This window comes from Vicugna pacos, chromosome 32 (genome assembly GCF_048564905.1).
Source record: "Vicugna pacos chromosome 32, VicPac4, whole genome shotgun sequence".
NCBI classification, from domain to species: Eukaryota; Metazoa; Chordata; class Mammalia; order Artiodactyla; family Camelidae; genus Vicugna; species Vicugna pacos.
The window spans coordinates 9,030,194-9,057,208 of NC_133018.1; the positions used below are offsets into that span (position 1 = coordinate 9,030,194).

The 27,015-nt window shown below is 54.0% G+C and overlaps 1 protein-coding gene across 5 annotated transcripts in view; it reads right to left on the reverse strand.

The window, feature by feature from the left end:
- The window catches only part of KIAA1671 (KIAA1671 ortholog), a 159,596-nt gene that overhangs the window by 60,694 nt on the left and 71,887 nt on the right, over window positions 1–27,015 (reverse strand). Inside the window, exon 1 of one of the 5 annotated variants that reach the window (XM_072953660.1) lies at window positions 297–1,710. The exons of the other annotated variants lie outside the window; for them this stretch is intronic. Within the exon in view, the coding sequence (XP_072809761.1) occupies window positions 297–581 (285 nt within the window). The 5' untranslated portion in view covers window positions 582–1,710. Of the gene's footprint in view, window positions 1–296; window positions 1,711–27,015 lie in introns of those variants that run through there. 5 annotated transcript variants of the gene reach the window in all.

A 27,015-nucleotide genomic window follows, 5' to 3' on the forward strand; every position in this document is an offset into this window, starting at 1 on the left:
ATCCACCGGCAGAGCCAGCCCCGCTCGTGTGCCGGCCCCGTCCGGATAGATACTGAATCCGGTATAAATCTCCCGACCGCTTCGGGGGAGCGAGCCAGTCCACCGTCAGGGGAATCACCACCACACGCCTCTCCCAGGCACGGGAGCAGGAAGCGGCTGGGCTCGACTGACAATGATTCTGGAAGAGGCCACTTCCCCGGCTGGATCTATGGGACCCCCTCCTCCTCCTCCTCCCTGGGGCAGGGAGGAGTTTTCACACTTGTTTTAATATTTTTAAAAAAACATAATAAGCTTACAAGATCCGGTGGCTCTGAGTCCGGCTGCCTTTTCCTCAGGGAAGAAAATCTCTGCTGGCTGCGGGCCGAGAAGCGGCGGAAAGATTCCCGGCTCCGGGAAGCAAGGTGTCGGAAGGATGAGGTGCGCTTGAAGGAGGTCCGGCTGGCGGGCTCTCCGCTCGCCCGCTCGTGGCCCACCGTGGTGGTCACTAAGTTGAGGGCCTCCTGGAAGGACCGCCGGACGGTCCCCATCCACTGGGTCATGTGGCTTTGGGCCACCGTGAGTTTGTCTCCCAGGTAATCCATGGGGCCGGGGGGAGAGGGAGGAAGGAGGTGAGATGTCAGGGCCCTCTCCCCTCTTCCTACTGTCCGCTCATGGAAGTTCTGGGCTCTCTTGAGAGAAAAGCCAGCAGCCCTCTTCAGCCGGACTGAGAGTAAATAGACATTGCTGAGCCAGCAGCTGGCGGCATCCTCGGGTCTCGCTCAGAACCGGAGGCGGTTCAGGGTCAGGCTGCGAGTCCACCCCCCGGAGTTGTGAGTAAACACGCCAGGAGCTCCAAGATCCAGTTCCCAGCACCCGCAGGCTGGCTGGCTGGCTGGCTGGCTCGGGTGACAAGGAGCTTTGAGGAACTGGGTTGCCTCGCTGGCTCCAGGGCGTGACGGTCCCCAGAGGTGGGGGAAGGAAGAGGCAGTGGCCCCCAGGCACCCTCAGCCTCACTTTCTCCCAGGTAGGCGGCCCCCCGCAGGCACCCGCTGGAAGGACTGGGTGTCCCTCACTGTCTCTGCCCCGTGCCTGGTTGCCCGTGGCGGCGGGGACCCCGCTCACCTGACCTGTGCAGGTTTCCAGTCCTCCGGCCGGGGGTTCCAAACCTGTGGGCTGGCAGGCAGCTAGCTCATTTCCAGAGGCAGCCACCGGGGCCCCAGGTCCCCTGGCTCGGCAGCCCAGGATGACATCAGCCCCCGTTCTCAGCGAGGGGCTTCGCTGCCCAGGAATGCAGGAGGGGCCTCGGGGAGGTGGCCGCCCAGGGAGCTGACGTCCGCCTCTATTTGTTCTTCCCCCCAAGTCCCAACTCGCTCACCATCCCGCGGGGCTGATGGTGGCTGCACGTGCCCGACAGCCTACTCGCCCTGTGCCCTGACCGCGGGCGCACGGGGAGATGCGGCGGCACGTGTGTGCGTGTGGGCGCATGTGTGCATGTATGTCGGAGATCTGGCAGCCTGGGGAAGGCTGGAACAGTTGGGAAACTGCCTCTAGGGCGACAGGCAGCAAGCGTCTTGGGACCTCTGGCCGGTTGTCAGTCTGTCTCCCTCTGGCGGTCCGTTTCTCTGTCAGGTTCCCAGCCTCTCCTTCCTTCCCCTGTCTCCATTTCCACTTGTTCCTCCCTAAGCGTGCCTCCCTCTCTCTCTCCCTCCCTCTCTCCCTCTGTTCCAGCCTTCTCTCCCTCCCTCCCTGAAAGGCAACACCCAGCCAGGTGAAACAGCCCTCGAGGCCCCCCAAGGAAGGAACGGGGCCGGGCTGCATTTCAGTACAGGCGGGGTTGCCATGGCAACCCCGGGGCACAGCACCTGCCCCATCCTGGGCGCGCAGGCTCGGCACAGGGAGCAAGGGGAATGATTCATGGTTTACACTGGGTCACATGAGCGCCTGGGTTTTTAACTCTTGTGGAGCTGGAGTGGTTGGAATTTCCCGGGGCGGGGGCGACACAAGACAGCAGCATCTGAGACTGGAGGGGGTGCCTGTGGGGAGGGGTCAGCAGAGGCTGAATCCTGAAGGGAGGCACACTTGTTGAAGCAGCATTCTCCTTCTGACAGGGATCCACCCTCTGCGTTACAGATGAGGAAATGCAGACTCAGAGACACAGATTCACTTGCCCAAGATCACACAGCAAGGGTACCACCAGAGCATGGACGGAGGCTGTTTCCTCCCTCCCTCCCTGCCCTACTCCGGGTCTGACATGGCAAATGGTCCAGAGCTGTGGCTCAGTAAATATTCATTGCTCAAACGCCGTGTCCGAGAGTGAAACTTTGATCAGTCTGATTGCATCCTGGGCACTTTTCCCCACCCACATCGCTCCAGTTTTGAACAAATATTTGCTCCCTAGACACCGATCAGAGGGCCTCACTTGAGAAAGTTTTTCATGGAGACGTCTCACAATGCAGCCGACGTGGGTCTCTTTCTCTGGATGCCTGGTCCTTGGGCTGTAATGATCATTCATTCTCCCGCTCATTCACGTAAACATTCAGAGAGTGCGCACTCCGGGATGGGCCCCAGAGACAGAGACTGAGAACCATCCCTGTCTTCAAGGCTCACAGTCCGGCGGGACACTATCCTGGTGACTAACATTTACTGAGAGTGTAACTGAGACTCTGGTGCCATTCTAAGCGTTCATAGGCATTAACTCATGAATCCTCACACAAACCCATTTGACAGAGGAGGAGACTGAGGCCCAGAGAGGTGACGTCATCTGCGAAGGTCTTCCAAGGGGGTAGGCAACCCCCTCAAACGGATCCCTGCCCCCTGTGGTTCACACCCTGGTGTGGTCCCCTCCCACAATGAGTCAGTGGTTTGTGTGCCCAAGAGATAAGGCAGAAGTGACTTCCAAAACGCGACCATAAAAGGCATCGCAGCTTCCACCTTGTGCTGGAGGAAGCCGACTGATCGCCAGGTTGTGAGGGCGCTCAGGCAGCCCTGCGGAGAGACCCACATGGCGAAGTCTGAGGCCCCCAGCCCACAGCCAGCACTGACTCCCAGCCACGGGAGCGAGCCACTCTGGAAGCAGATCCCATGTCACCCATCAAAACCTTGGAGGACCGCTGCCCTGGGTGGCAACCCCACGAGAGGCCCCGAGCCAGAGCCACCCCGCTCCTCCCAACTTCCTGACCCAGAGAAATCACAGGAGATTCAAACGCCCAGCGGCAGGATGGCACCTGATGCACCAGGAAACCAGGGCCAGCAGAGTGAGGGGAGAGAGAAGGGGGACGAGGGGCTCTTACAGGACCTGTAGGAAGCATCACCCCATTATACAGGTGAGGGAAAGGGCACAGGGGCCCAGATCCTACCTCCACACATGTGTCTGGCCCAACCCACCACCCTGTACAGCCTCCAGGCTCCCAGAGCTTCTGGCCTCCGGGGTTTGTACACTTTCCTCCCACGGAGTGTCTACAGCCAGCAGCCCTGCTCCCTCGCCCAGTGGACCGGGACTTCCAGTGGGCAGCCGCGATAAGAAAGAGCTGGGTCCTCCCCATCTAACCCCAGAAGAGTGTCACCAGAAATGCCTAAGGAGCTGGAAAGGGACGCAACTTTTTCACAGGCCACCTGGGCACAGACGTGAGGAAGATTTACTGAGAACCTTCAGGAGGAAAAAAGGTCAACCAAAGCAGCACCTAGGACACCTTTAAAATGATAACACCCAGTGTTGGCCAGACTGCGGCAAGAGAGAGACCATTTATCCACAGATGGAAGTGGAAATTGGTATGTATTTCCTGAAGGGAATTTAGCATTCAAGGTCCAAAGTCTTAAAAACGATGGTTTGCCAGTTAAGGACACACATGCTGAAGTGGACTGATGTCTATAACTTACTTTGAAATGCAGCAAAAATAGTTACGTGTGTACACACACACACACACACACACGCACACACACAGAGGAATGGCTGGCTGGCTACATCTTCATAAAGCAAATAAAGCAAAACATGAGCAACCACAGAATCCACCTGGTTAGACTATGTGTGTCCTCTGTACAATTCTTCCACATGTTTGAAATGTTTCATAATAAAAGGTTGGGGTGGGAGGGTGTGCCTGCCTTTTGACCTTGGCGTTTCATGACCCAGTTCCACATCCAGCAACCTGTCTGGAAATGAGAAGGATCTATACAAACCTTTTGCTTCAGGGGTGTTTATCACAGTCATATACAATAGTCATCTTTGTGAAAAGTCAGTAAAATCCTTATCGTCCAACAAAGAGAGACTCGGCCAGGGCTGGGCCGAGCCATATTGACCTCAGAGGCAAAAGGACAAAAAATATCGGTAATACCGATCCTGCCTGTACGTATAATGTTGACAGTTTGCTCGTCATGGATTTTCGAATTAATTTTGATTTTAAAAAAAATACTGCATTAAGATATTTATCTTGATGACACTTTTTTTTGGTGCTTCCTTCAATTTTGTGCCCTGGGCGTGTGCTTTAGCCACCTCACCCTGGTCCCAGCCTTGGATATGCTAAATCCATCGAGTATCATAGTTAAGGGTTTGTAGACCTTAAGTGCCTCTAGTACTTGTTGGCTGTGTGGCCCTCAGTAAGTTACTGAACCTCTCTGATTTTCAGAGATGAAATCATCAAAGTCATCATTGTCACTGATGCAGACGGTACTGTTTACTGTGTGCCCGGCATTGTATTACACTGTCTGCTCCTCCCACCAATGAAATGAGGCTTGTATTAGAGTTATTACCCCCACTTTACAGATGGGAAAAGTGAGGCAGGGGGATTCAGTGACCAGCCTAAGGCCACACAGCTATTAAGCGGTGGCATGTGCGAGCCACAGCTTCGCACCTTGGACAAGGCGGAGGAGGACCTGGTCCTTGCCACATCAGTCTGGGTGGAAGCGGAGTGTCAGGGAAGGCAGAGGAGACCAGGCAGCAGGCAGGACAGCACAGTCCCGCCTCCTTCCTCAACAGGGGAGAGGGGTGCAGAAGGGAACTGGGAAGCCAGATTGCGTGCCTGCTCCCCACTCCTGGCTCCCTTTAGGTACAATGTGGTCTGAAAGTGTGACTATAAAAAGCGTCACTCTCTGAAAACTGGGGCAGCCCGAGCACTTTCCCCGCCAGAGGACTTTTTCTGCAAATTCTTCTGTTCTCTCCAGGAAACTCTTGGGATGTTGCTGAGCATCTAAAAGGAAAGAAAGCCATCTCCTTACATAATTAATCCAAAAAGTGTTGGAGGAGCTACTGAGATCCAGGAAATAGACGGGGATTTTATCCACAGTGGGACGGAGAGCCTAGAGGTCACCATTTCTGGGTGAGCGTGTGCAGTTCCAGAAATCAGAATGTCATTCATTCATTCATTCATTCATTCAACAAGCGTTCCCTGTGCTGTTACTCTGTGTGAGCTCTGTGCTGGCCCTGAGGGGACCTATAGTCCCTGAAGAGCCCAGGGTAGCTTTCTGGTTTCTGCCATTAAGGGGGAAGGGAGTCCCAATGGACCACCTCAAACCTGAGGCTATATCATTTTCTCCCCTAAGTCTGATACAAACAAGCACACTCTAGAGAATCCCTTGGGTGGAAGAAAAAACCCGAAAAAACCCCGAACATTTGCAATACAAGTACCAAGGCTCAGAGGGACTAGTGAATAACATACTATAATGGAAACTTAAGAGGCGTAGATGAAACCCAACCAAGAAAGTAGGAAGTTAAGGAATGAAGAGCAAAGGGAAGATGATCATTTACTGAGAATCTGCAATTGGAAGAATGAAATGTGGGTAGGGTTTTGAAGGGTGAATAGGAGTTCTCCAAGAAGGCTGAAAGAGAATGGCATATGCAAAGGCCATTGGGCATGGCCATATTCAGTCTTGCCTCTGGGCCTCTGCACAGGCTGTACCCCTGCCTGGAGCTGCCTTCCGCTATTCGCCATCTCTGTTGGACTTCTTCCTACCCCAAGACCACCTTCAGCAAATCTCCCCCAGGAGATCTCGATTAATTGCACGACCCTCTGCACATTCTGCTTCCCCAAAGACTGGACACTCCAGGAGTATACATCCTGGGCCTGGATCTACTAATGTTATGTTGTGAGGAAGGTGATGCAACGCAAAAAATGATAACCATTAAGTGAGGATTTACCGTTTGCCGGGAGCTTGTTACCCCATACACTTTACCTCACATAACCCTTGCAACAACCGTATAGGGTGAGTCCTGTTTTTAATTATCCCCATTTTGCACAGAAGGCCAGTGAGGTTGAAACAGCTGAAGGAATTTGCTCAAGGTCACTGAGCTGGAAAGTGGGGTTCTGGGACTTGAACCCAGATCTGTCTGATTCCAAAGCCCTCCCCCTTCCAGGGTCAAAGCCAGACTCTATCCACACCTCTAAAACCCCTTACAATGGTCAGTTCTGCCCTAAGCCCCATGCATGAGGGCAGTGACTATTCCACACACTTCTCTGGCTGTCCTCAGACTACCCTGGGTCAGGAAATGCCTGCAGAAGGACTTGTCTGCTTGTAAATCAAATAGTTTCCTTGCTTGATAACTGGTCTGGATACTAATTCCTGGGACCGTGAGAAGGGCTGACTTGTGGACCCAGCTTAAACCTGTTTTCTCTCCCCGTGGGATGGAGCAAAGTTTTCGGAGGGCCAGTCGAAGGCCAAACTTCTCATTTCATTGAAGAATCAGGCCCAGGTAGACAGCTGTCCCAGACCTCATAGTAAATCTGTGATAGGCGCCCTGATTTTCCATAGGAGTCGCCCACAATCTGGACTTTGACAGTCTCTGGGATGTGCCACACTGTCTCTTGTTCAGTCCTTGGCACATGCTGTTCCCTCTGGCTAGGACACCATTCCACCTGTTCCTCACCTAGTCAGAATCTCTTGTCCTTCAAACCTCAGCTTACTCCTTCCTCCAAGAAGCCTCCCCCCAAATCTTCATGCCCATGGAGGCCACCTCTGGGCTCCCACATCGCCGTATTACCCCCACCGCATCATTAAAAGCTGGGCTGTGACTCAATTTACGCATCAGTCTCCCCACCGGACTCCGAGCCCACGGGCAGCAGGTGCGTGTCCCAATCACCCTTGCTTCTTACACCCAGCAATCAGCAGGGCCCTCGACGTGCCTACCGTGTGGAATGAAGGACTCAGTGAGGCTTGAACCCAAGTCCTATAACTCCCAGCATCCCTCTCCCTAGGCTGGTTTCCAAGGCAACAGGGAAAAGAATTCTGATACGGGGAAAAACAACAACAACCACCCAGAAATGACTTGATTCGACAAGTCCACCCCAGACTATTTATAAACCGAGCCCAAGACTCCTTCCTCGTGTTCCTTTATCACATCCTTATTCAAATAGTCATTTTAATGACAGAAGATGCCTTTAATTAATCTTGGGAGGGGAGAAAAAAGTCATCTGGAACGGAGATCTTTCTAGAAACAGCCAGGAACGCATCTCCCTGCTTTATCAGGCCCCACCCCGAGCTCAAGCAGAAAGTAGCGTTTTTCACACTGGGGAGAGCCCGCTGTGTGGCCCCGCCCGCCGTGGCGAGGCCAGTCTGTAATCATAGCCCCTCTTTGAAGAGCGGGGCGTCTAATAAAGCTGCACACCCTGGCCTCCCCTAAAATGGAAATGGGGCGGCCGAGGACCCTGCCTAGTTCCTCCTGCTGGGCTGCCCAGTGGCCCTGGGGGCTAGGGGGCCACCCTCTCCTCGGGCCTCCTGGGAAGGACAGGGGGACCCCCCTGGAGTCTTCATCTGATTGCCTTGCCTGGGGCTAGAGGACATGTCTTTCTCCACCAGAGCAGCTGGAATTTCGCGTTTTTAGATCAGTAAGCGAAAGAGAGCAAGATGTTCTTGAGGAACAACAGATCCAAACTGGGACGAGGGAGTCACAGCGTCCCCTAGGGAATTCATCCCTGAGCAGCGAGCCTGCTACCCTGCGCTAAGCGCCCTGCAAGCAGCACCCCAAGATTTGAAGGCTCTCCCTGAGGATAACAAAAGGCTGGAAGAATGAGTAGACGCCGTCCTTCCCTGCTCCCTTCCCGCTCCCTTCTGACTTCAATACGTACCTGAATGAGGACCTGCTATATGCCAGGTGCTGGCGCCCCAATCCCTGGCCCCCAGAGCGGTTTTACTCGGGTTTTGCAGTAAGGATGATAACGAACTGCACTAGTTCTGAGCTGCCGAGGGCCTGCTGTGTGCCCGGTCACCTCTCCGACCTGCCTAAGCCTAAGGAGCATAAATTCCCCACTGCACAGATGCCAAATGAGGAAGACCCCGGCCCAAGTCACACAGCTGCCGAGCGCAGATCCATGGCTGGAACCCAGGTCTGGCCGAGCGCACAGCCGGGGCCCTAACCACCAGGCTGCCCTGCCCCTGTGAGAGCCCCGGTTCATGCCAGAATGGGGCTGGATGGTGGCGTGCAGAAGAGGTGGTCATGGGAGCAGGGACCTTATCCCCGTTCCTCTTTCTTCCTCTCCACCTCCCTTCCTCAGACTCGGGTCGGCCGTGAACCCCAAGTGAAGCCTGACTGTGACGAGCACTGGGTTTCCCGAGATGGCCTCGGGGACCCCCTCCCAGCCTCGGCCACCACAGCAGCTCCAGGGACCTGCAGGCCTGGGGGCCTCGGAGGGTCCCCTGTGCCCCACCTGTCCCAGCTGAACAGAGGCGAGAGGGCAAGCCAGGGCCCACTGACCAGGGTTTCAGGGCTGCCGGGCTCTGCCCCAACTTCTGGGGGTCCCCAGGCAGTATCCCTCTCCTCTCTGGGCCTTGAACCCCCACAGAGGCTGCACCAGAAGTCCAGCTCAAAACCCCAGCTGCCTCCGCTCAAAGGCCACCCTGCCCAGCCTCGAGAGTGCAGCAGAGCTGGGTGCAAACACCGCGTGGCTTCGTGCAAACATCCACGTGGTCTCCCTCTGCCTAGGGGGCCTCATCTCACAAATGGACACACACACACACACACACATGGTTAAGGGCAGGGCTCCCAAGACTGACTCTGCGCTGTGTCACCCTGGGCAAGTGGCTTGCCTTCTCTGAGCCCCTCTTTCCTTGTCTTTAAAACGGGATAAATTTCAGGTGGTGCTGAAGGTTACGTGATGTGTGTCCTGACCATCTCGTGAGAGCAGAACAACTATCCTCATTACACGGATGAGGACACTGAGGTGACGAGAGCTAAGAGGCGAAGTCTGGCTCAGAGGCCAGGGCGGCAAACCACGCTCGGCAGCTGCGGCTCAGCGGGCAAGGGGACAATGGGCACTGAGGAGCCAGCACCCCTGGCCCCCCACGTCCACCCCAACCATTCTCATCGCTCAGCTCGCCGGCCCTCGGCCGCCCTCCTCTCGTCTCAGAGCGGCTGTGAACAACAGTCCCCACTTGCCAATGCCTTCACACAGGCGCAGCTTTCTCCCAACCCGGTTAGAGGTTTATTATCTTGGGCCTTGCTTCCTGGCACGTGGGGAGCCCCTCCTCTGCGCCACCCATGCTGTTCCAGGAGCCATGCTGCGCCCGGCAGGCGGGGAGGGCGGGGAGCGGGGCGGCCAGGCAGCCTCGACACTCTGACAAAAGTGTGTCACCCCTTGGGTCCCCACGATAGCACACCTGTAGGCACGAGGTATATTCTGGCAGCCTTGGAGTCCTGGACCTTGGGCTAGCCTGGACTCAGGGCTGTCCGGAGCCGTGTCCCCTCACAGGGCAGTGAAGGTGAGACCCCGGGCTCCCTCCACCCAGCTGCTTCCTGCCGGGAAAGTTACCTTCCGGCAGCCCCAACTTGACTGCGGCCCCCACACCGTGATGGTTCTTATTTCTGAATCTCACCTCCTCAGAGAATCTCCCCCCGACCACCTAGCACAAAGAAGCTGCCAGACCCCCTCTATCTTAGCATCCTTTCCTGTGCATGTTAATACCATTATCTGGTATTTTCCTGATTAGTTAGTATGATCTTTCTAACAAAGGCTCGTGAGAGCAGAAAGCTTGTGTCTCATTCTCTGTTACTCGCCCCCATGCCTGAACACTGGATGCTCTGAGTGTTGAATGAATGCGTAAATGAAAGAATGAAGTGAAGAAAGGGGCGGGGAGGAGAAGCGAGGAGTGGGGGATAAGTGGGAGGGAAGGGGAGGGGAGGGAAGAAGCACTATGTCATTTGTACTGCAGTCCCATCCCCTCCTGTTTCCCTGGCCAGTTCCTGCGCACCCTTGAAGACTTCACAATAATGTCCTCACCTCCAGGAAGCCTTCCCTGCTTCCCTCCCCACTTAGTTTAGTGCCTCCTCGGCGCTTCCCCTCACAGCATTCTCCTCACTGTCACGACAAGGGCCAACTGCCTCACCCCTGTCTGCCGGCTGTGGACACCGTGAAGGTCAGGCCTGTTTCCATTCCCTTGTGTATTTCCGGGGCCCGTTCTGAGGCCTGGCGCACAGCAAACGCTTGTTAAGGCCTAACCCCATACCAGGCCCAGGCTGAGTGCTCTGAATCAGGTAATTCACCTTGTAAGGAGGGGTACCACCTCAATCCCATTTTACAGGCAAGGAAAGTAAGGCAGAAAGAAGGTGAGCTACTTGGCTAGTGTCGCACGGCAAGGACCCTGGGCGACCATTACACTGCACTGTCCTCCAGCGCTGACTGTGTGCAACCCATGAGGCACTTTACATAAACCTCATTCAGTTCTCATCAGCCCTTAAAGGAGACATCACGCTCCCTGAATCCCAAATAAAGGAACCAAGGCCAGGGACACACAGGGTCCTCATATCCAGTTCAAACTCACTCAAGACAATTGGGCACCTGGAACCTAATCAAAGAACTGGCCCAGAAAAATACAGCCATGAACAGCATTCTTCCTTCCTGGCCAAGCCTTGAAAATGCTGACTATTCACTCCCCACCCTCTCTTGCAGCAAGAGCACAGACATGGGATCAAATCCTGGCCAATGGGATCTGGGGGGGAAGTCTGCTGGGTGGGCTCAGGGAGAAGTCTTCCTCCCAATGCACCCCTTCTTTCTTGGCTAGATGTTGTCAGGTCTCCCAGGAATGGCTGGAACTGTGGCAGCCATTTTGGGACCATGAGGGGACGAGATGCTGAAAGGAGCGTAGGAAGATGGAAAGAACCGAGTTGATCCACTAATCCAGGACGTGGTATACTTTTTAAAGGGGCAGATAGTAAATACTTCAGGTATGGTCAGCCACATGTGGTTCCTGTCACATATTTTTTGGTTTTGGATTTTTTTTTAAATAATCTTTTTAAAATGTAAAACTCATTCTTAGCTCACCGGCCATAGTTTGATGAACCCTGCACTACGTTCCCTCCTATCACCAGGTGAATTATCTGAAATAATACGTGTCCTTACGGTTTGACCCAATTTTATGGGGTCTTTTGTTACTTTCAGCATCTTCACTGACAGAACGACAGAGGTGTACCAAGCACTGGTAAGGATGTTGGGGCAACCGAAACTCTCAGGGGATGAGATGCAAAATGGTCCAACCACACTGGAAAACAGTTCGGCAGGTTTTTAAAAAAAGTTTAACACATGCCTACCGTGTGATCCAGCCACTCCACTTCCAGGTGTTTACCGGAGAGAAATGAAAACATGCAGAGACTTGAACAACAATGCTCACGGCCCCATTATTCACAGGAGCCAAAAAGTGGAATCAACCCAAACGTCTGTCAACAGGTGGATGGAGACACAAACTGGTGCCTCCACGCAAAGGAACAGTCCTGAGCAACAAAAAGGAATGAGCCATTGATACCTAATCACGCCACGGGTGGATCTCAGATAATTAGGTGGAGTGAAAGGAGCCAGATGAAGGGAGCGAATAGTGTCCAGTTCCATTTATATGACAGCCTACAAAATGCAGACAGATCTACAGTGACAGAGAGCAGATCCTGGTTGCTCGGGGGCAGGGATGGAGGGATGGCTTGCAGAGGGGCATGAGGAACCTCTTGGGGTTGAAGGATGGGTTTATTATTTTAATCACAGTGGCGGTTCCTTGGGAATACACATATGTCAAAACTCATCAAATTGTACACTTTAGACGTGTACGCTGATCGTACGTCAACTGTATCTCAACAAAGCTGTCATACGCACAAAATAACAGTGGTGGCTCTTATAATCAGCAGAGCCCTTAGGTTCTGGGTAAGCGACGGGAGACGGGTAAGTCTTCGTCAAGTGGGTCCAGAAGAAAACTTGGGGAAGAAGGAAGGTGGGAGCCTGAGAGTCCAGGGGCTGAGCTGAGGACAAGTGAAACCCAGTCCCTGAAATGTTCCTAATTTGGCAAAGAAGGCCCCAGTGGGAGCCCTTGGGCACAGCTCGTAGACAAGTGGCTTTAACTTGTCCAGCCTCAAGGACCCACAAGGGCTGTGTTGAGCACCCCCAATTCTTCCTGGAATTCCCAGGGGCCAGAGCACACCCAGGGCACACACACCAGACAGAATTCTCTGGAAGCCCTAGACTTCAAAAAAAAAAATTTTTTTTTTCACTCATCCCAGAAAGAACAGGAAGAACTCCCAGCTCAGTTCTCCAGCTACCATCTGCAACAGGCCGGGAACAAGTCTGGCTCCGCAGCTTCTCATCCGATCCCGGGGACAGTCTGCTTGCCAGCAGGCCCGGCAGAAAACTGGCCGCCCTCCCTCCGGCACTGCCCCCTCAGCGGGGACTTCTGTCCTGACCGGAGAACAACGGGCCCCGAGACAAGGCAGAGGAAGCCGCAGGCCAGCCCGGGAGGGCAGGTCAGGCTACGCCATCAAGGGCCAGGGAGGAGACAGACCAGGTGCGCAGCGATGAATCTGGGGAGACTCACAGGTCACCGGTGTCCCTGTGGCTTTTTACTTTCAGAGACACAAATAAATATTACAATTTTAAATTAAAAAAAATTTTTTTTGCCCCTGGATGTGATTCTGTGCAGAGACTGGACCACATGGAGCCCCATCTTTTATAAGAACCACACATACCTGTTGCCCTGGACTCCCCCAAAACCACACGATGAGGTGGGCAGTCCCTGTGCCCTTGTGCAGAGGGGGAAACTGAGGCTCAGAGGCATTCAGTGTCTGGTCCAAGGTCACTTAGCTGGGAAGCTGCAGTGCTAGGCCTGGAACTGGCTCTGTCTGGCTTGAGGGCAGACATGCTTTCATCCACGTGTTCCGGAGGGAGCCCTGATCAAAGACCCCAGCAACCCTATGCTCACAGCTGTCTGTCTTGTTTATCAAGGTGTCCCCAGCCCTGAGACCCTTCACAAGCAGCTGCTGAGTGAATGAGGGCCTCCAGCAGAGGGCCAGGCACAGAGCTGGTGCTCGGTGAGGACCTGAAGGAGGATGGAGGGAGAGACCAGAAGGAAGCACTGGATCCCCAGACCCACCCAGGATGCAGACTCTGGTCATTAAAACACAAAGTCATAACTAGAACCAGGACACGTCACTGGTCAAGGCGTCTTGAGCGTCTGTTTTCAGTCACCTTGCTCGAGACACATGACATAATTTCTGTCAACACTGTCCTGAGCTTTGAGCCTACATGCTTGTCCTTCCAAGAGAGGGAAGGAGGTGTGGAGAGGCCGCTGGGGGAAGGTCAAGGGGGTCGCATCGCATCAGCCATCACTGAGACGCACGACCACCAGGAAGGAGTGTTCTGGTCATTCTCAACCCTCACTCCCCGCCGCTAACCTGCTGTGAGGCCTTGGCTGGGTCCAGGTGCTGCCAGGCCTCCGTCCTCCTAGCAGACAAGGAGGGGACGCCACTGACCACCTGCGAAAGCCCTCCACGTCTAAACCACTCATTTGTTCCACAAAACCATCCTGAGCGCCTGCACGTGCCAGGCCGCTCCAGAAAGCTCAGGGCTCGCGACCAGATCGCCTGCCCTGATGTCTCAACAGTGGGCACTTCTGCTCCCGCCTGACCAACTCGGGAACAGCGTTAAATGTCCTCGCTGTTTTGATGACACAAATCCTTACTCAAGAAGGTCTGAGTTAACGGTTTGCTTTCCTCAAAAACAGGACCGAGGTTACAACAACATGTTCAGATGCAAAAGCCACCCCCCCACACACAGGGGCCCGACGTGAGAACTGCTGGGGGAGAGGCAGGGGTGGACAAGGTGCCCGCCAGCCAGCGTCTCTGTCCAAAGAGGAAGACGTGGGGACAGTGAGAGGGTGTGTGTTGGGGGCGAACAGAGTGGAAGGAGGAGGGTCAGGCCAGATCCCAGCGCCTCCCCGATCCTCCCAAACAAGTTATTTCAGATTTTAATAATAACTGTGGTAACTACCTTCCCTTCCCCCTGCCGAGTGCTCTCATTTCAAAATGGGCTTAATGAGATCCCTTGGCGGAAAGACTTCTCGAAGCAATTGGAGACGCCGTGCAGTCATGAGATGCCAGCCGCGGGTGATATGTCCTGGACACCGAGTGAACAGAAACAGGTCCGGGGAGGGAGGCCATCACTCACACACCTACCCTGGGCTGAGCACATGGCGGGGCCCCCGTATCTTTTATTTCACTGATGCTCTGCCAACAACCTCATGAGGTCTTGTCTCCCCTTAAAAGATGAGAAATCTGGGTCTCCGATGTGGTTACAGCCCAGACTGCATGGGCTCAAAGCCTGGCCCGTCCACCAGGGAGCTGTGTGACTCTGGGCGAGCCTCTGCACCTCCCTGAGCCTCAGTTTCCTCACCTATCTGCAAACGTGGATAACAATAGTGACCTCTTCAGGGGGATTTTGTGAGGACTGAGACACTGCCTGGGGGGGGGGTCATTTAGCACATAGTCAGTGCACAGTGAATATGCTCATCAACTTAGAGGCAGTTGAATGGCTGGATTTGAACTCAGGAACCTGCTTGCTTACAAAGCTTCATCAACTCCCTCTCTCCACTAATCTGCAAGTCCCCTTCCTTTCTGCCTATCGACACCCTGTAGGAAATCAAAGCTAATAGAGGAGAGTGCGCCCACCCTCTCCGGCCCCCCGTGGCTAGGAGCCAGTGTGGTGCTGCTTCCCCAAAGCTGGCAGCCAGGGCCAGCCCCTCCTCCTAAGCTCCTCTTACCAGCTCCACGGTCTCACCCCCGGCAGCTGGCCGTCCCCCTGTCCCCTGCAGCACCGGTGCCTCCCCCTCCGCTGGGCCGGCCCCATCAGGAAAGCGTCAGCATCACTCATCTTAAAAAGCCAAACGGAAAGTCCTTCAGTCCCACCCCCCTCTCTGCTTGGAAGTCTAGTGGTGCCTCAGATGTAACACCCCAGGACCGAGGTCTCGGTCCCCAGCCCCAGATCTTCTTCCTTCACACTCTTCTCTGTTACAGCAAAAGCTACCACCGCCCACCCCACGGTCCTGGCCAGAAACCTGGAAACCATCCCCAGTGCCTCTTCTCACCATCCCCCAACCTCTCCAAAAAACTTCAGCCTGAACCAGATCGTTTCTGGTTCGGAAGCCCTGCCATCCCGCCTCAGCGCCAGATCCCAGCCCCCATCACCTCTGGCCTCCCCACTTTACCTCCCACCTCTCTCGTCCACCCCATCCTGCATCCCATCATGTTAGTCTCCACCGAGAGCACTCCATCCATTCTCCACTACTATCAGAGTAAACTCCAAATGCTCTGCCTGGCCCTTGAGCCCCCTACCTGCCTCCCCACAACCCCTCTTACTCAATACCAGGCCGGCCGCTTTGACCTTACTGTTGGCCTCAACCCGTCCACGCTGGTTCCAGCCTCAGGGCCTTTGCATGTGCTGTTCCCACTGCCTGAAACACTCTTCCCCTGGGGCCCCACATGGTGGGCTCCTTCTTTCAGATCTTTGCTCATATGCCGGGTCCTCCTAGGGGCCTTTCCAGCCATACCTCCTCCCAGCCTCTCTCTGCCACATCTCCCTGTTTTACTGTCTTCATGAATTTATCAGTATTTTCCGTTCGTATATCTTATCTGTCTCTCCCACTGGAAAACACGCTCTGCTGGGGCAGGGGCCTTGCTTTTCTCGTCCTGCAATGATGCTCGGTGCCTAGACCAGTGTCTGACACAGAGCAGGGACTCAATAAGCACCCGCTGAGCGGATACACTGTTGAATAAGTGAATAGGTAAAGAGCGGATGAACACGCAGATACACCACACAGACTCTGCGGGGCTCCGTGTGCTCATCCCTAAAGCGGAGGTGTCAGTCCCAGCACCCACAGGATGCTGCGACGATGAACCCTGGCGGACAGGTGCCTGGGAGACGCTCAAAAAAGTACCTGCTGGTTAAAGCACTTCGGCCGGCCGAGACCCAGCGGCAGGAATCTCCTCTCAAAGCCTCACTGCATAAAACACACTTAAAAGCCGAAATTCCGTAGCTGAGTTACAGCGGCTGAAGGTCTAGCGAGGACCATATGTACCAACACGATTCGCTGTGTTACCCGGTAGCCATGGCAACTGAAATCTTCAAGTACAGTTCCGTCTCGCTTTAACTTTTTAACGCAGAAATTTCTAAAAGGAAATGTTCAGAATCTTTTCCCCGGTGACATTCTACAGAACAGACATCCTCGTTTGGCTCCCAGAGGGGGAAAACACAAAATGTCAGACTCCTAGGAGATAAACTGGTTTGCAAAGAAAGAGGTTTCAATTTTTTTTTTAATGTGAGTCTATTTCTGAGAGTAGGAACCAGATCACCACCATCATCATCACCATAAATACTATTGTAAGCAAACAGAAGTGTTGCTTGTAATGGAAGGGACTAGGACTTTAACCTTCACTCACGCACTGGGTCATTCAACACTCACTGAATGTCCACTGTGTGCCAGGCCCTATGCTGGACTCCAGTGGATACAGCAGAGGATGAGGCAGGTGAAGATGCCTGCCCTTGTGAAGCCTGTGGTCCACAGGGAGAGACGTCTGTGGAACAGCGATCAGCACTCCCATGATGGAATTCTCAAGAAATAGCAAGGAGCAACGTGGTTGGTGGAGGAGAAAGGACTCACCTGTGGGATCAAGTAGATCCATCACTCACTGGCTGTGTGATCTTGGGCAAGTCACTGCACCTCTCTGAGCCCATGATAAAGGGGCGATTAAAAAAAATACTGCTTAATGGAGGTGCTGTGTGAACCCAATGAGATGACAGAAAAAGTGCCCTGGGTGGTGCCTGGTACACAGCTAGCACTCAGCGACCAGCGATTCCTTTTCCCTTACAGAGGAAGGAGCCAGCCTGGCTGTTTCTCCCAAAGGGGCTTTGGAAAAGCTCTCTAGATATGTGGTTTTCCCAAAGAAATGCAGTATTCTAGAGGACCAAAGGAGTCTAGGTGACATCTGAGATTTCAAGTTTCAAAACAAATGTGGGAAAAGACTAGGAGAAGAGGAGACAGAGTTTACTTGAGACATTAACCAACTCAGCCTCACGGCCAGCTGAGAACCCCACTAGGGCTGGAGTCCTGGGAAGTTTTAGGTTGGGAGCCGGGCTGAACTGGCCCAAGATTGAAAGCCTGGGGGATGCTAAGAGAAGGCAACACTGTGGCTTCTCACCAAACTAGCCGTGTGTTTGGGGAGGCTGGGGCCTTAGATGCTAAAAAAAAAAATCAAGATCTCTCAATGGAGACAGCATTGGAGCTGCAGGCTCCAGAGGTCACCAAGCCCCAGGGCCCGAGAGCGGCAAGAGGTCACTGGGCCAAACCCCTTATAAGGAGCCGCCCGCACCCCTGGATTCTCAGAGCTGGAGGGAAACCGTGACTTGCGATGTTGCATTTGAACATCAGGCTGGAACCCAGACCTCAGCTGTGTCTGAGGCAGGCAACCTGCTCTTGGTTTCCAGCTCCATCCAGACACCTCCTCTCCCCTCTCTCCTACCCCCGCCAGCCCCAGCCTATCTGGAAAACCATATTCATCCTTCAAATGGCCCAGGAAGTCCACGCGAGGCACTTCCCCTGCAGACGCAGCACACGAGGGCACTAGGACGTCTGCACAAGGATGTTCACCACAGCGTTGTTTATGGCACACGAAACTGGAGATGATCTAAGTGTCCATCGAGAGGTGACTGGCTCCATAAACAGAGTGGGAGGGAAAATAGAAAGCCATCAGGAAGGAGCCAGACCCCCTGTGCTGATAGGGAAAGGTCTCACTGTTATGAGACAAAGAAAAATCAGGGTATAGAACACTATGTATGGTCTGATGGGTGTTAAATAATGTGTGCGTGTGTGTGTATATCTGGAAAATACAGATATATGCACAGATAGTCTTACATATGCAGAGAATACTTCTGAAAGGAGACGCATGAATCTGTCACCAATTTCTAGGGAGGGAGAAGACTGCAGGTTGGAGGTGGCAGAGAGACTAATTTTTCTTTAGCGTGCTATGTTGGTTGCATGGTTAGAAACATTTACTATGTCCGTGTGTGACTTTTTCAATTAGAAAAAAAAACTATTTATTTATGTTCGGACATCAACTATGTTGAATTTCTTCCCGCTAAAAACGGGCCTCACCTCCCTCCAGTGTGCGGAGACACTCCCGGTATTGCACCATCACCCACATATCCATTTACATGGCGTCACCCCTCCTCGGCGGCACAGATGTGCCCGGCACTGAGCACTCACTCAGTCCTGCTAGAGGAGTCAGCGGCACCATACATAACCCGTTTATCTACTTCCATTTTCACAAGGGCGCTTCATTTTTTACCAAGTTACTATTTATTGAGCACTGATGTCTCCAAGCCAGCCGATTTACACCCAGCACCTCACTGCACTGAGTCAGTAACTCTTGAGGCCGGCTGCCCGCAGCGGATGCTGTCGGTGCCCTGCCAGACCCCCGGGACTGGCTGGGGTACCCGCCCCCCAGGTTCTGGGGTGCTGGCTGCCACAGCTCACAGCCGCCTCTTCCTCAACAGTGGGTCCTGGCCTGTGGCGGAAGAGCTGCCCCACATTTCCAAGGTGGGGCTGACTTTGTGGCGCTGTTGGTCCCCAGAACTCCGCCAGGGATCAGGAGGACTCAAGTTCTTGGTCACTAAATTGCGGACATATGAATCCTCGTCTCAAGTTCTGTTTCTAGGGGACCCGGCCTGAAACGCTGCCCCTCAGAATCAACCGGGGCAGACAGTTCTTTAAACACAGTTGCTGGGAATCTACCGAAATCATAACTCCAGGAGCGGGAAGCCTGAACACAGGGAGCAACAGACTTGTGGTCAAGATAGAAAACCAGGATCCTGGATGTGTGTGGGGGGGGTGGGGGAGGGAGGCTTATAACATCCATTTCACAGATGAGAAAACTGAGGCTCAACTTAAAAGTCACAGAGGTAGATTTGAACCCAGCTCTCCCAGACCCCAAAGCCTTGACTCTGCTCTGTTCCCACTGCTCAGCTGTGAGGGGGTTACAGACCTTGCCCAGTGTCAGGACAAGGTGATTTTACGGGCTGGCTTCTGAGTGGAACAGTGTCCCCGGCTTCACTGGCCTCATGCAATAACTGCCTGGAAGCCTCTAAAATAGACCGCTAACACGGTCAGGAAGCAGGGTCCCTGGGGGGTACTGTCCCTCGGCCAGCCGGCGCTGGGGCCTGGTGTGGCGCCCGGGTCCCACCAAGGCCAGCCCAGGCTGAAGGAAATACGGGAAGCGGCTCTCAGGCAGGCCTCTGGGATTTCCTGTCCACCTGTGCAGACGGGAACAACAGGAAGTCTGCTGCGGGGACGGGTGAGGGATGGAGGACGCTCCCACAAAGGTCAGGGCAGCACAGGAAGTATGTGCTGAGCACCTGCTGTATGCCTGGCCCTGTATTAGGACCAGAGAAAGGAAACGAACAAGATCCCGAAGTCTCACTTACGTACTCCTTTGCTCATTCGTTCATGAATCCAGTTCAACAGACATTTATTGAGCGCCTACTGTGTGCCAGGCCCTATTCTAGGAACTGGAGAAGCAAGTAAGACATGTCCCTACCCTCAAGAAGTTTCACTTTTCATTCATTCATTCACATATTCATTCATTCAGTTCAACACTGAATGAGCACCCACTACAAGACTCTGGGTCAGGAACTGGAGAGACAGCGACGAACAAGGCCAGGTCCCTGATGACGAGCAGTTTCACTGGGTCATTCTTTTCATTCCCTCTTTCTTTCATTCAGCTCCAGAGACAATACTGAGCACCCACTGTGTGCCCGGCTGCGGGTACCGATGTGAAATAAGATACCTGCCATCCTGGTGGAGAGTTCACTGATGGAATGAAAGGCCACGAAGCACTGTGTTTACATGACACGGATACAAACCAAGGCCCAGTCTCACCCCCCATTCCTTCCCTCCTTCATTTGGTGCAGTGAACATTTATTGAGTGCCTACTGTGTGCCAGGAACCCAGAGGTGCACAGGAGAGAATCTCCGTCCTTGGGGAGCCAGCCTTTCCCCCCTGCTTCACCAATTATGGGTTCAGTTCACCAGACATCCATCGGGCATCTATTGTACATCAGACCCTGGGGAGGCAGAGGAACGAGCCCCAGACCTGGCCCTGGGGGGACAGAAAAGCTGGCGAGTACGCAGGGCTGAGCCACGGCTTGGTTCCTGCGTCAGGACCAAGAGTTCCTCAAAAGCCCAGGGAGAGGCGGGCGGTCAGGGGCTTTGGACGAACCCTTCCCGGGAGCTGCGGAGGGAGAACGGGCGATGGTTTGGGGGGAACTCGGCGCACCTTGGGGAGAGAGAGAGACCACTTGAAATCAGTGCCAAGGGGAAGAACTGGGAGTGAGGAGGAGATGAATCAGACAGCTAAGTGAGAATTTTCAAGAACTCAAGGATTCTAAGTTTAGAGGAGGAAGGGAGGAAAAAAACCAAACCGGCCCACAGCTTCCGACTGCGGCATGTTCAACACCAAACTGCCGGCAGCCCCGCTGACTCCCCGGGGTCCCCCGCGCTCTCAGGCTGCAAGCTGGTGGGGGAAACATCGGGCTGCGGATCCACCACCCCCTGGGGCCGTGGGGAGGCAAACGCGGCAGGAGGAACCCGTTGGCCCAGTGCCCGGTGCATAGTAAGTGCTCAGTAAAGGTTACCTAGCAACGTCTTCCCTTCCTTCTGGCTGTCGGGGCTTTGGAACAGGGCTGCACATTCTTTGACACTCCTCCCATTGAGAGGTGGGGTCCATGTGCTCTCCCCTTGAATCTCGGGGGGCTGGTGACTTCTTCCATCAACAGAGAACAGCAGACGGGAGGCCATGTGGCTTCTGAGGCTGCGTCCATCGTCAGGGGGGCCTTAGCTCTGGGAGCCCTGAGCCGTCACGCTGTGAGGAGGCCTGGGCTACAGCAGGTGCCTGGACCACGGTCCCCGAGAGCCCAGTCATTGCAGGCACCAGACAGGTGCGTGAAGAAGCTCCTGGCTGGTTCCAGCCCCCAGCAGCTCGGGGCTCCCCACTGACACCCCAAATCTCACAGACCCAGTGAATATCATGGGCACAATAAACAGTGGTTGGCTTACACTGCTGTTTTGAAGGGGGTCCTCGTGGTGACTAAAAGCTGCCTGCCCCCTCTAGGAGGCTCTGCCGACCTGGGAAGTATGGAATAACTTTATAAACTGTAAGGTCTGGTGCACATCCCTCGCTCAGGATGCAGGAGGGCTCTGCTGCCTTCTGGATCCCACTAACTCTGCGGCCCCGTAGCCAAGGCTGCCCCCGCCCCGGCTCAGCCTGGGCTCCTGGGGCTAACCTGAGCTCACGTGGCAGGTCTCTGCTTTGTCCCCAAGCTGGGACACAGGTCATCTCTCTGGGAGGAAAGGACTGGAGGACAAAGGCTGCTTTCATGGGGCCCAGGCTGCTCTCAGCAAACACAGGCGGTTGGGGGCGGGGGGGCAGGTACGCCCCTCCTGGGCAGGTGGCCAACAGGCCGGCTAGGGCCCAGGCAAGCCAGGGCAGCCCTGGGGTCTGGTTAAGTGCATTCCCTCCCCCTCTGGGGCCTTTCCAATCACACCGTAAACAAGAACAGGGCAGAGTACAGAGAGGCAGAGAGGAAACACTGGGTACATTCAACAGAATGTGAGAGGTTAAAAAAAAAAAGCATCCTTAAGGAATCAAACCACATGATAAACAGAAGCTAACATAGTGTGAGCTCCAAAGCCAGGCAGGCAGCATGGATCGGATCGCAGCCCCTCCGCCGAGCCGCGGTGCGATCTTCCCCAAGGGACTTAACTTCTCCCTGAGCCTCGGTTTCGTCCTCTATAAAATGGGGGTAACAATACCGCCTCCCTCCCAGGGCTGCTGCGAGGATACAATGAAGTAACATAAAGTGCTCTGACTGTGGCCCGGTGGCCATGGGCCGCTGGGTTTCTCCACAACGTGTATGTTGAAGCTCTAACCCCAGATCGCAGAAGAGGATTGCATTTGAAGACAGGGCCTTTCAAAATTGACTGAGTGAAAATGAGGCTGTGGGGATGGGCCCTAATCCCACCTGACGGGTGTCCTTACAAAAAGAGGAAATCGGGACACAGAGAGATGAGGCCACGTGGAGACAGGCCGGGGGGGGGGGCCCTCTGCCGCCAAGGAGAGAGGCCTCGGGAGACACCGAACCTGCCGACACCTTGATCTTGGACTTCCAGCCTCCAGAGCTGTGGGAAAACAAATTCCTGTTGTTTGAGGTGCCCGGTCTGTGGTGGTCTCCAGCAGCTGCACAAACACACACACCCCAACAAGCGGGAAGAGGTACAGGTATGCAAGGACATCCAGTTACTGTATCACCACATTTCTACTGGAACTATGACATCATCTGATGTGAACAGGAATGTGCCTGCAGTTTATGAAGCTGAGCGGGTTTGATACAAAATATCGACGTGACATTAAACAGAATACACCTGCAAATAGTTGTCCCTCCCCACCTGAGAGCCACTACATAAAACATCAAGTTTTCTTAAAAAGAAAGCAAAGAGTTTTCTTAAGCTAGTAACTGGGGCCAGATTCCTTGGTGGCTTTCTCTCCCAGGCACTACCTCACCCCTGAGGAAGTATTTACAGTGTTCTTCTGCCTCCAAAGACACTGCAAATCTCCAGGCCTCCACACATGCTGGTCCTGACACCTGACTGTCCCTCTGCACCCCTCCCCCTGACCTGGTCCTACTCAGGCTTTAAGACCCAGCTCAGGGACCAGCCCCGAGAAGGCACTCAGTATACTTGCACAGCAGGCAACTTTGAGACAAGCCAGTGACTGTATCTCATGTGTGAAGACGCCGGGTTCGGGAGGGGGCAGCGACCCCCACAAGGTCGCTGTGCCAGGACCAGACCCCAGCATCCTGGCTCCCAGTTCAGAGGTGCCCTCCCGCTCATCCTGGCTGCCTCCCCACTCATCCCTTCTGTCTCAGACATGGACATCGCGTGTTCCCCCAGTTTCAGACTCGCAAAGCCAAGTGCCCTCTAAGCTCTGGAAAATCCCTTTGCCCACCAGTGACAAAAGCAGGTGGCGGAACGGGCCCTGGCCTGCACCAAGCCGTTCATTCCTCCATTGCTAGTGGACTGCAGCCAGACTTGCTCCCCCTCACCCCGCAAAGAGGTGCGGCTTCTCTCCAAGGACCGACATCCTAGGATTTAGCGAAATTTAGTAAAATTCATTTATGCTCCGTACCACACCCTGCTGTCCAGACACTGGATTTTCCAGCTGAAATACAGCCCACTGAGACCAATTTCGGAGGCGACACAGTTTTCATGACTCCTTAGCCTTCTCTGGCCTTGGAACTCAGGCGGCAGGAGACCTGAGGTGCAGAGAGACCCCGGGCTCCAGTGTGAAAGCAATTCGGCCCCAGAAACCCAGTTCTGAGGCCTCCCTTCTGTGTGATTTTGGACGAGCTGGGTATCCCTCAGTGTCCCCATCTGTAAAATGGGGACAATCAGAGCACCTGCCTCTCTGGAGAGGGTTCCACGCGCCCAGGTGTGGAAAGTGGGTGGGTAGCTCTGCGTCTGCTTTAAAAAGGCAGCTGCTCATCAAGGGATTTGTTAGAACAGGAGCGCCCTCTAGTGTCTTGATCTGGAAATCACTCTGCCAGTGAGGCCCCCAGCCCACATCTTGAATCCAGTCATTTCTGATAATACCTTTGAGAAGCGAAAAAAGATTACTGCTCCCATTTATTTAGCGTTTATTATGTACCAGCTCTCCACAATGAGATGCTGACATAATCAAATTATGCATCCCCAGATGAGAAAACTAAAGCTCAGAGACAGAAAGCCACTTGCTCAAGGTGACACAGCAGGGAAGGCTGGATTCAAATCCAGGTCTGTCTGATTCCAAAGCTCCATTCCTTACTGGATCCCTAGAAATGGGAGACTGTGCACAGTAAAAATCCTTAAGGAGAATTCAGCCCAATACTTCATTATATCAATAGAGAAACTGAGGCCCAGAGAAGGCAGGCAGTTGCCTCAGGGTCACACAGCAATTACACTCCAGACTCGTGGCTCCCTGAAATGTTCTGCCCACATGCCCACTCTCCAGAGCTTCTACCCTGCATTTATCATTCCTTTTGGCAGTCACGGTATTGGCATGTCCCTTCTAGCGGCTCTAAGCCCTGGAATGTCTGAAACCCAGCCACGGCTCCTTTGGGATGGCAAGGACTGCTAGCCTGAGAGGCCTCCATCTGAGAGCAGGGTTCATTTCAGCCTGTCAGCGTGCAGTTCCCAGTGGCACGGGAGGGTGGCCGAGGACCAGGAAGGGGCCTTTCCAGGCCTGGGGAGTCATCAGCATCTGAGAACAGGGTTCTCTTTTCATTTTACGTCAAGGATCCTGCAAACTAACTAAGGGGTAGGGGCTGGGGGGCAGTGGTCCTGCCGGGCGGGACCGTAACAGGTGGAAAGAGTCAGAAATTGTCACAATGAGGGAGGCGGCAAGGGGAGCTAGCCTGGGTCCAGGTGAATTCCCATAAACCCCACAGTGGAAGTTAGCAGGGCCTTGTGCTTAAAAAGCTATGAGTGCCTCTCCCTGGGGGTTCAGAAATGCTGGGAAACATCCAAGGGGCTAAAGAATCTCCTGACATGGGCTTGGCATTTTAATCCTTATGGGGGGGTCCTTTCAAATTCCCACAGAAGCATCTCAGCAACCTTCAGACACAGGCAGGGCAGGGATTACCTTCCATTGTACAGATGGGGAAAGCGAGGCTGGAAGGTTGGGGAACATGTGATGGCACAGGGCGTCTACCACACATTTCAGGCGCCACAAGTCCGAAGCCAATCCCGAACGCCAATCTGCCCCACAAGACCCTCTCCCGCTGCAGCTTTCCTAAAAGACATCAGCTGCAGCTGCATCCTTCCGACGGTCAGGCCCCAAATCCTCAGTGTCTCCATCATTCTCCTCTTTCTCTCCCGCCTACATCCAGTCCCATGGCCTGGCCTCCAGGACAGATCCGGAATCTGCCCACTTCTCATCACCTCTTCTGCGTCCCCTGGTCTGAGCCACCGTCACCTCCCACCTGGACAACCGCGAGGCTCCTTGCTGGTCTCCCCAATTCTATCTTTGTTCAAAACCCAAGTCAGACTGTGTCTCTCTCACTCCAAGTGACCCCCCTCCCCAGCTCCATCCCCTTCAGAGCACAAAGGCAAAGTTTTTGGACTACTGCGACTGACAGGCTCTGCTTGACCTCAACAACTCCCCTCCCTGCACTAGCTCTGCTGCAGCCACCCTGGCCTCCTTCCGGTTCCACTAACCTGCCTGTACATAGTTGGACCCCAGGGCCTTTGCACTGGCTGCTGCCTCTTCCCCCAAGCTTCCCTGACCTATTCCCTCCCTTCTTCCAAAGTCTTGGCTCAAACATCACCTTCTCAGGGTGACCCCCCTCTTCCCCCAGCCCCGTTCATCCAAACCCTCCTGAGCTTTCTTTCTCGCTTACTTCCTTCCTCCCCAGAGCACCCCACCCCCCGACATACTATACGATGTTCTTGCATATCAGGCCCATTGTTCATGGCCTGAACCCCCCAAATAGAATGTTAGTCCCCAAGGCTAATATTCTTTGACCATCTGGTTCACTTGCCCCAAACACTTACAACAGGGCCCGCCAGAGGCATTTAACTGAATTGAATTGAGGGCCCATTAAGTGTCTACACAGGTCTCAGCTGATAACGCTTGTTCAGGACCAACGAACCCTGGGCTTGCTGGCAGCACCTCAGGATGCAGGACCTCCCCTGAGGGCGATGCTATTGCTCCCACTGTACAGATGGCAAGACTGACTTTCTGAGAGGTTAAGAGATTTTCCCTGAAACCCCCCGCTCCGTAAGTAAGCAGCTAGATGGGCAGCCTGACACCAGGCCCCAGCTCGCTGCTCCGCAACTGGGTTTACAAAGGCACCCGGGGCTCGAGTTAGGAGCAGACCTCGCATGATGCAAGCTGTCTGTGGTCCAAACCTCAGCGCCGACTCCAAGGGCACAAAAATAGCCAGTTCTTTTTTCTTTTCTTTTTTTTTTTTTTTGGATAAATAAGATGTGCTATATTTATGCAATGCAATACTATTCAGCCATAAAAACCAACAACATAACGCCATTTGCAGCAACATGGATGTTCCTGGAGAATGTCATCATCCTAAGTGAAGTAAGCTACTGGCAACAGAGAAAGAGGAAGGACCTGCTTCTCTGTGATTGCACTGTCAGGATCACAGCTAACCTCCATCAGTCTCTGGATTTTCATTTACAAAAAGTTCAAGCACTAAGACACAACAAGGAACTTATGAATTTACTCCATAAGAGTAGTTTAATTAGTAATTAGTACTCCATGCTGAAGAGTTCAGTGACATCCAAAGCTCAAGTTTCTCAACATGTGTATCATAAATGGAACATCCCATATGTAGGTTTCACTGAATATGTCACTACTTCATGAGTCCATATGCTCCAGCAGTCCTCCTTCTTGGTGTGCATTGGTAGGGCTGTGTCCTGGGTCACTGTCTCTCAGGACTCAGACTTCAGTGAGTCTGTTTCACTTCATGGCTGAACATATTCAAATGGCTATAAGGTCTCTCCCCTTGTTTACTCTCAGTATCAGAAAGTGACTTGGATCTCAGACAGCGAGCGAGGAGCGTCCTCCTCCTGCAGGAACGAGGGCCACGCGGTCCCGAAGCCGCCATGGCGCCGCCCGCTCCGCCCTGAGGAAAAGGAGCGTCGCCCCCAGGGAAGACGCCGACCACGTCTCAAATAGCCAGTTCTTCTATTTCAGCCACAGGCGTTTTAA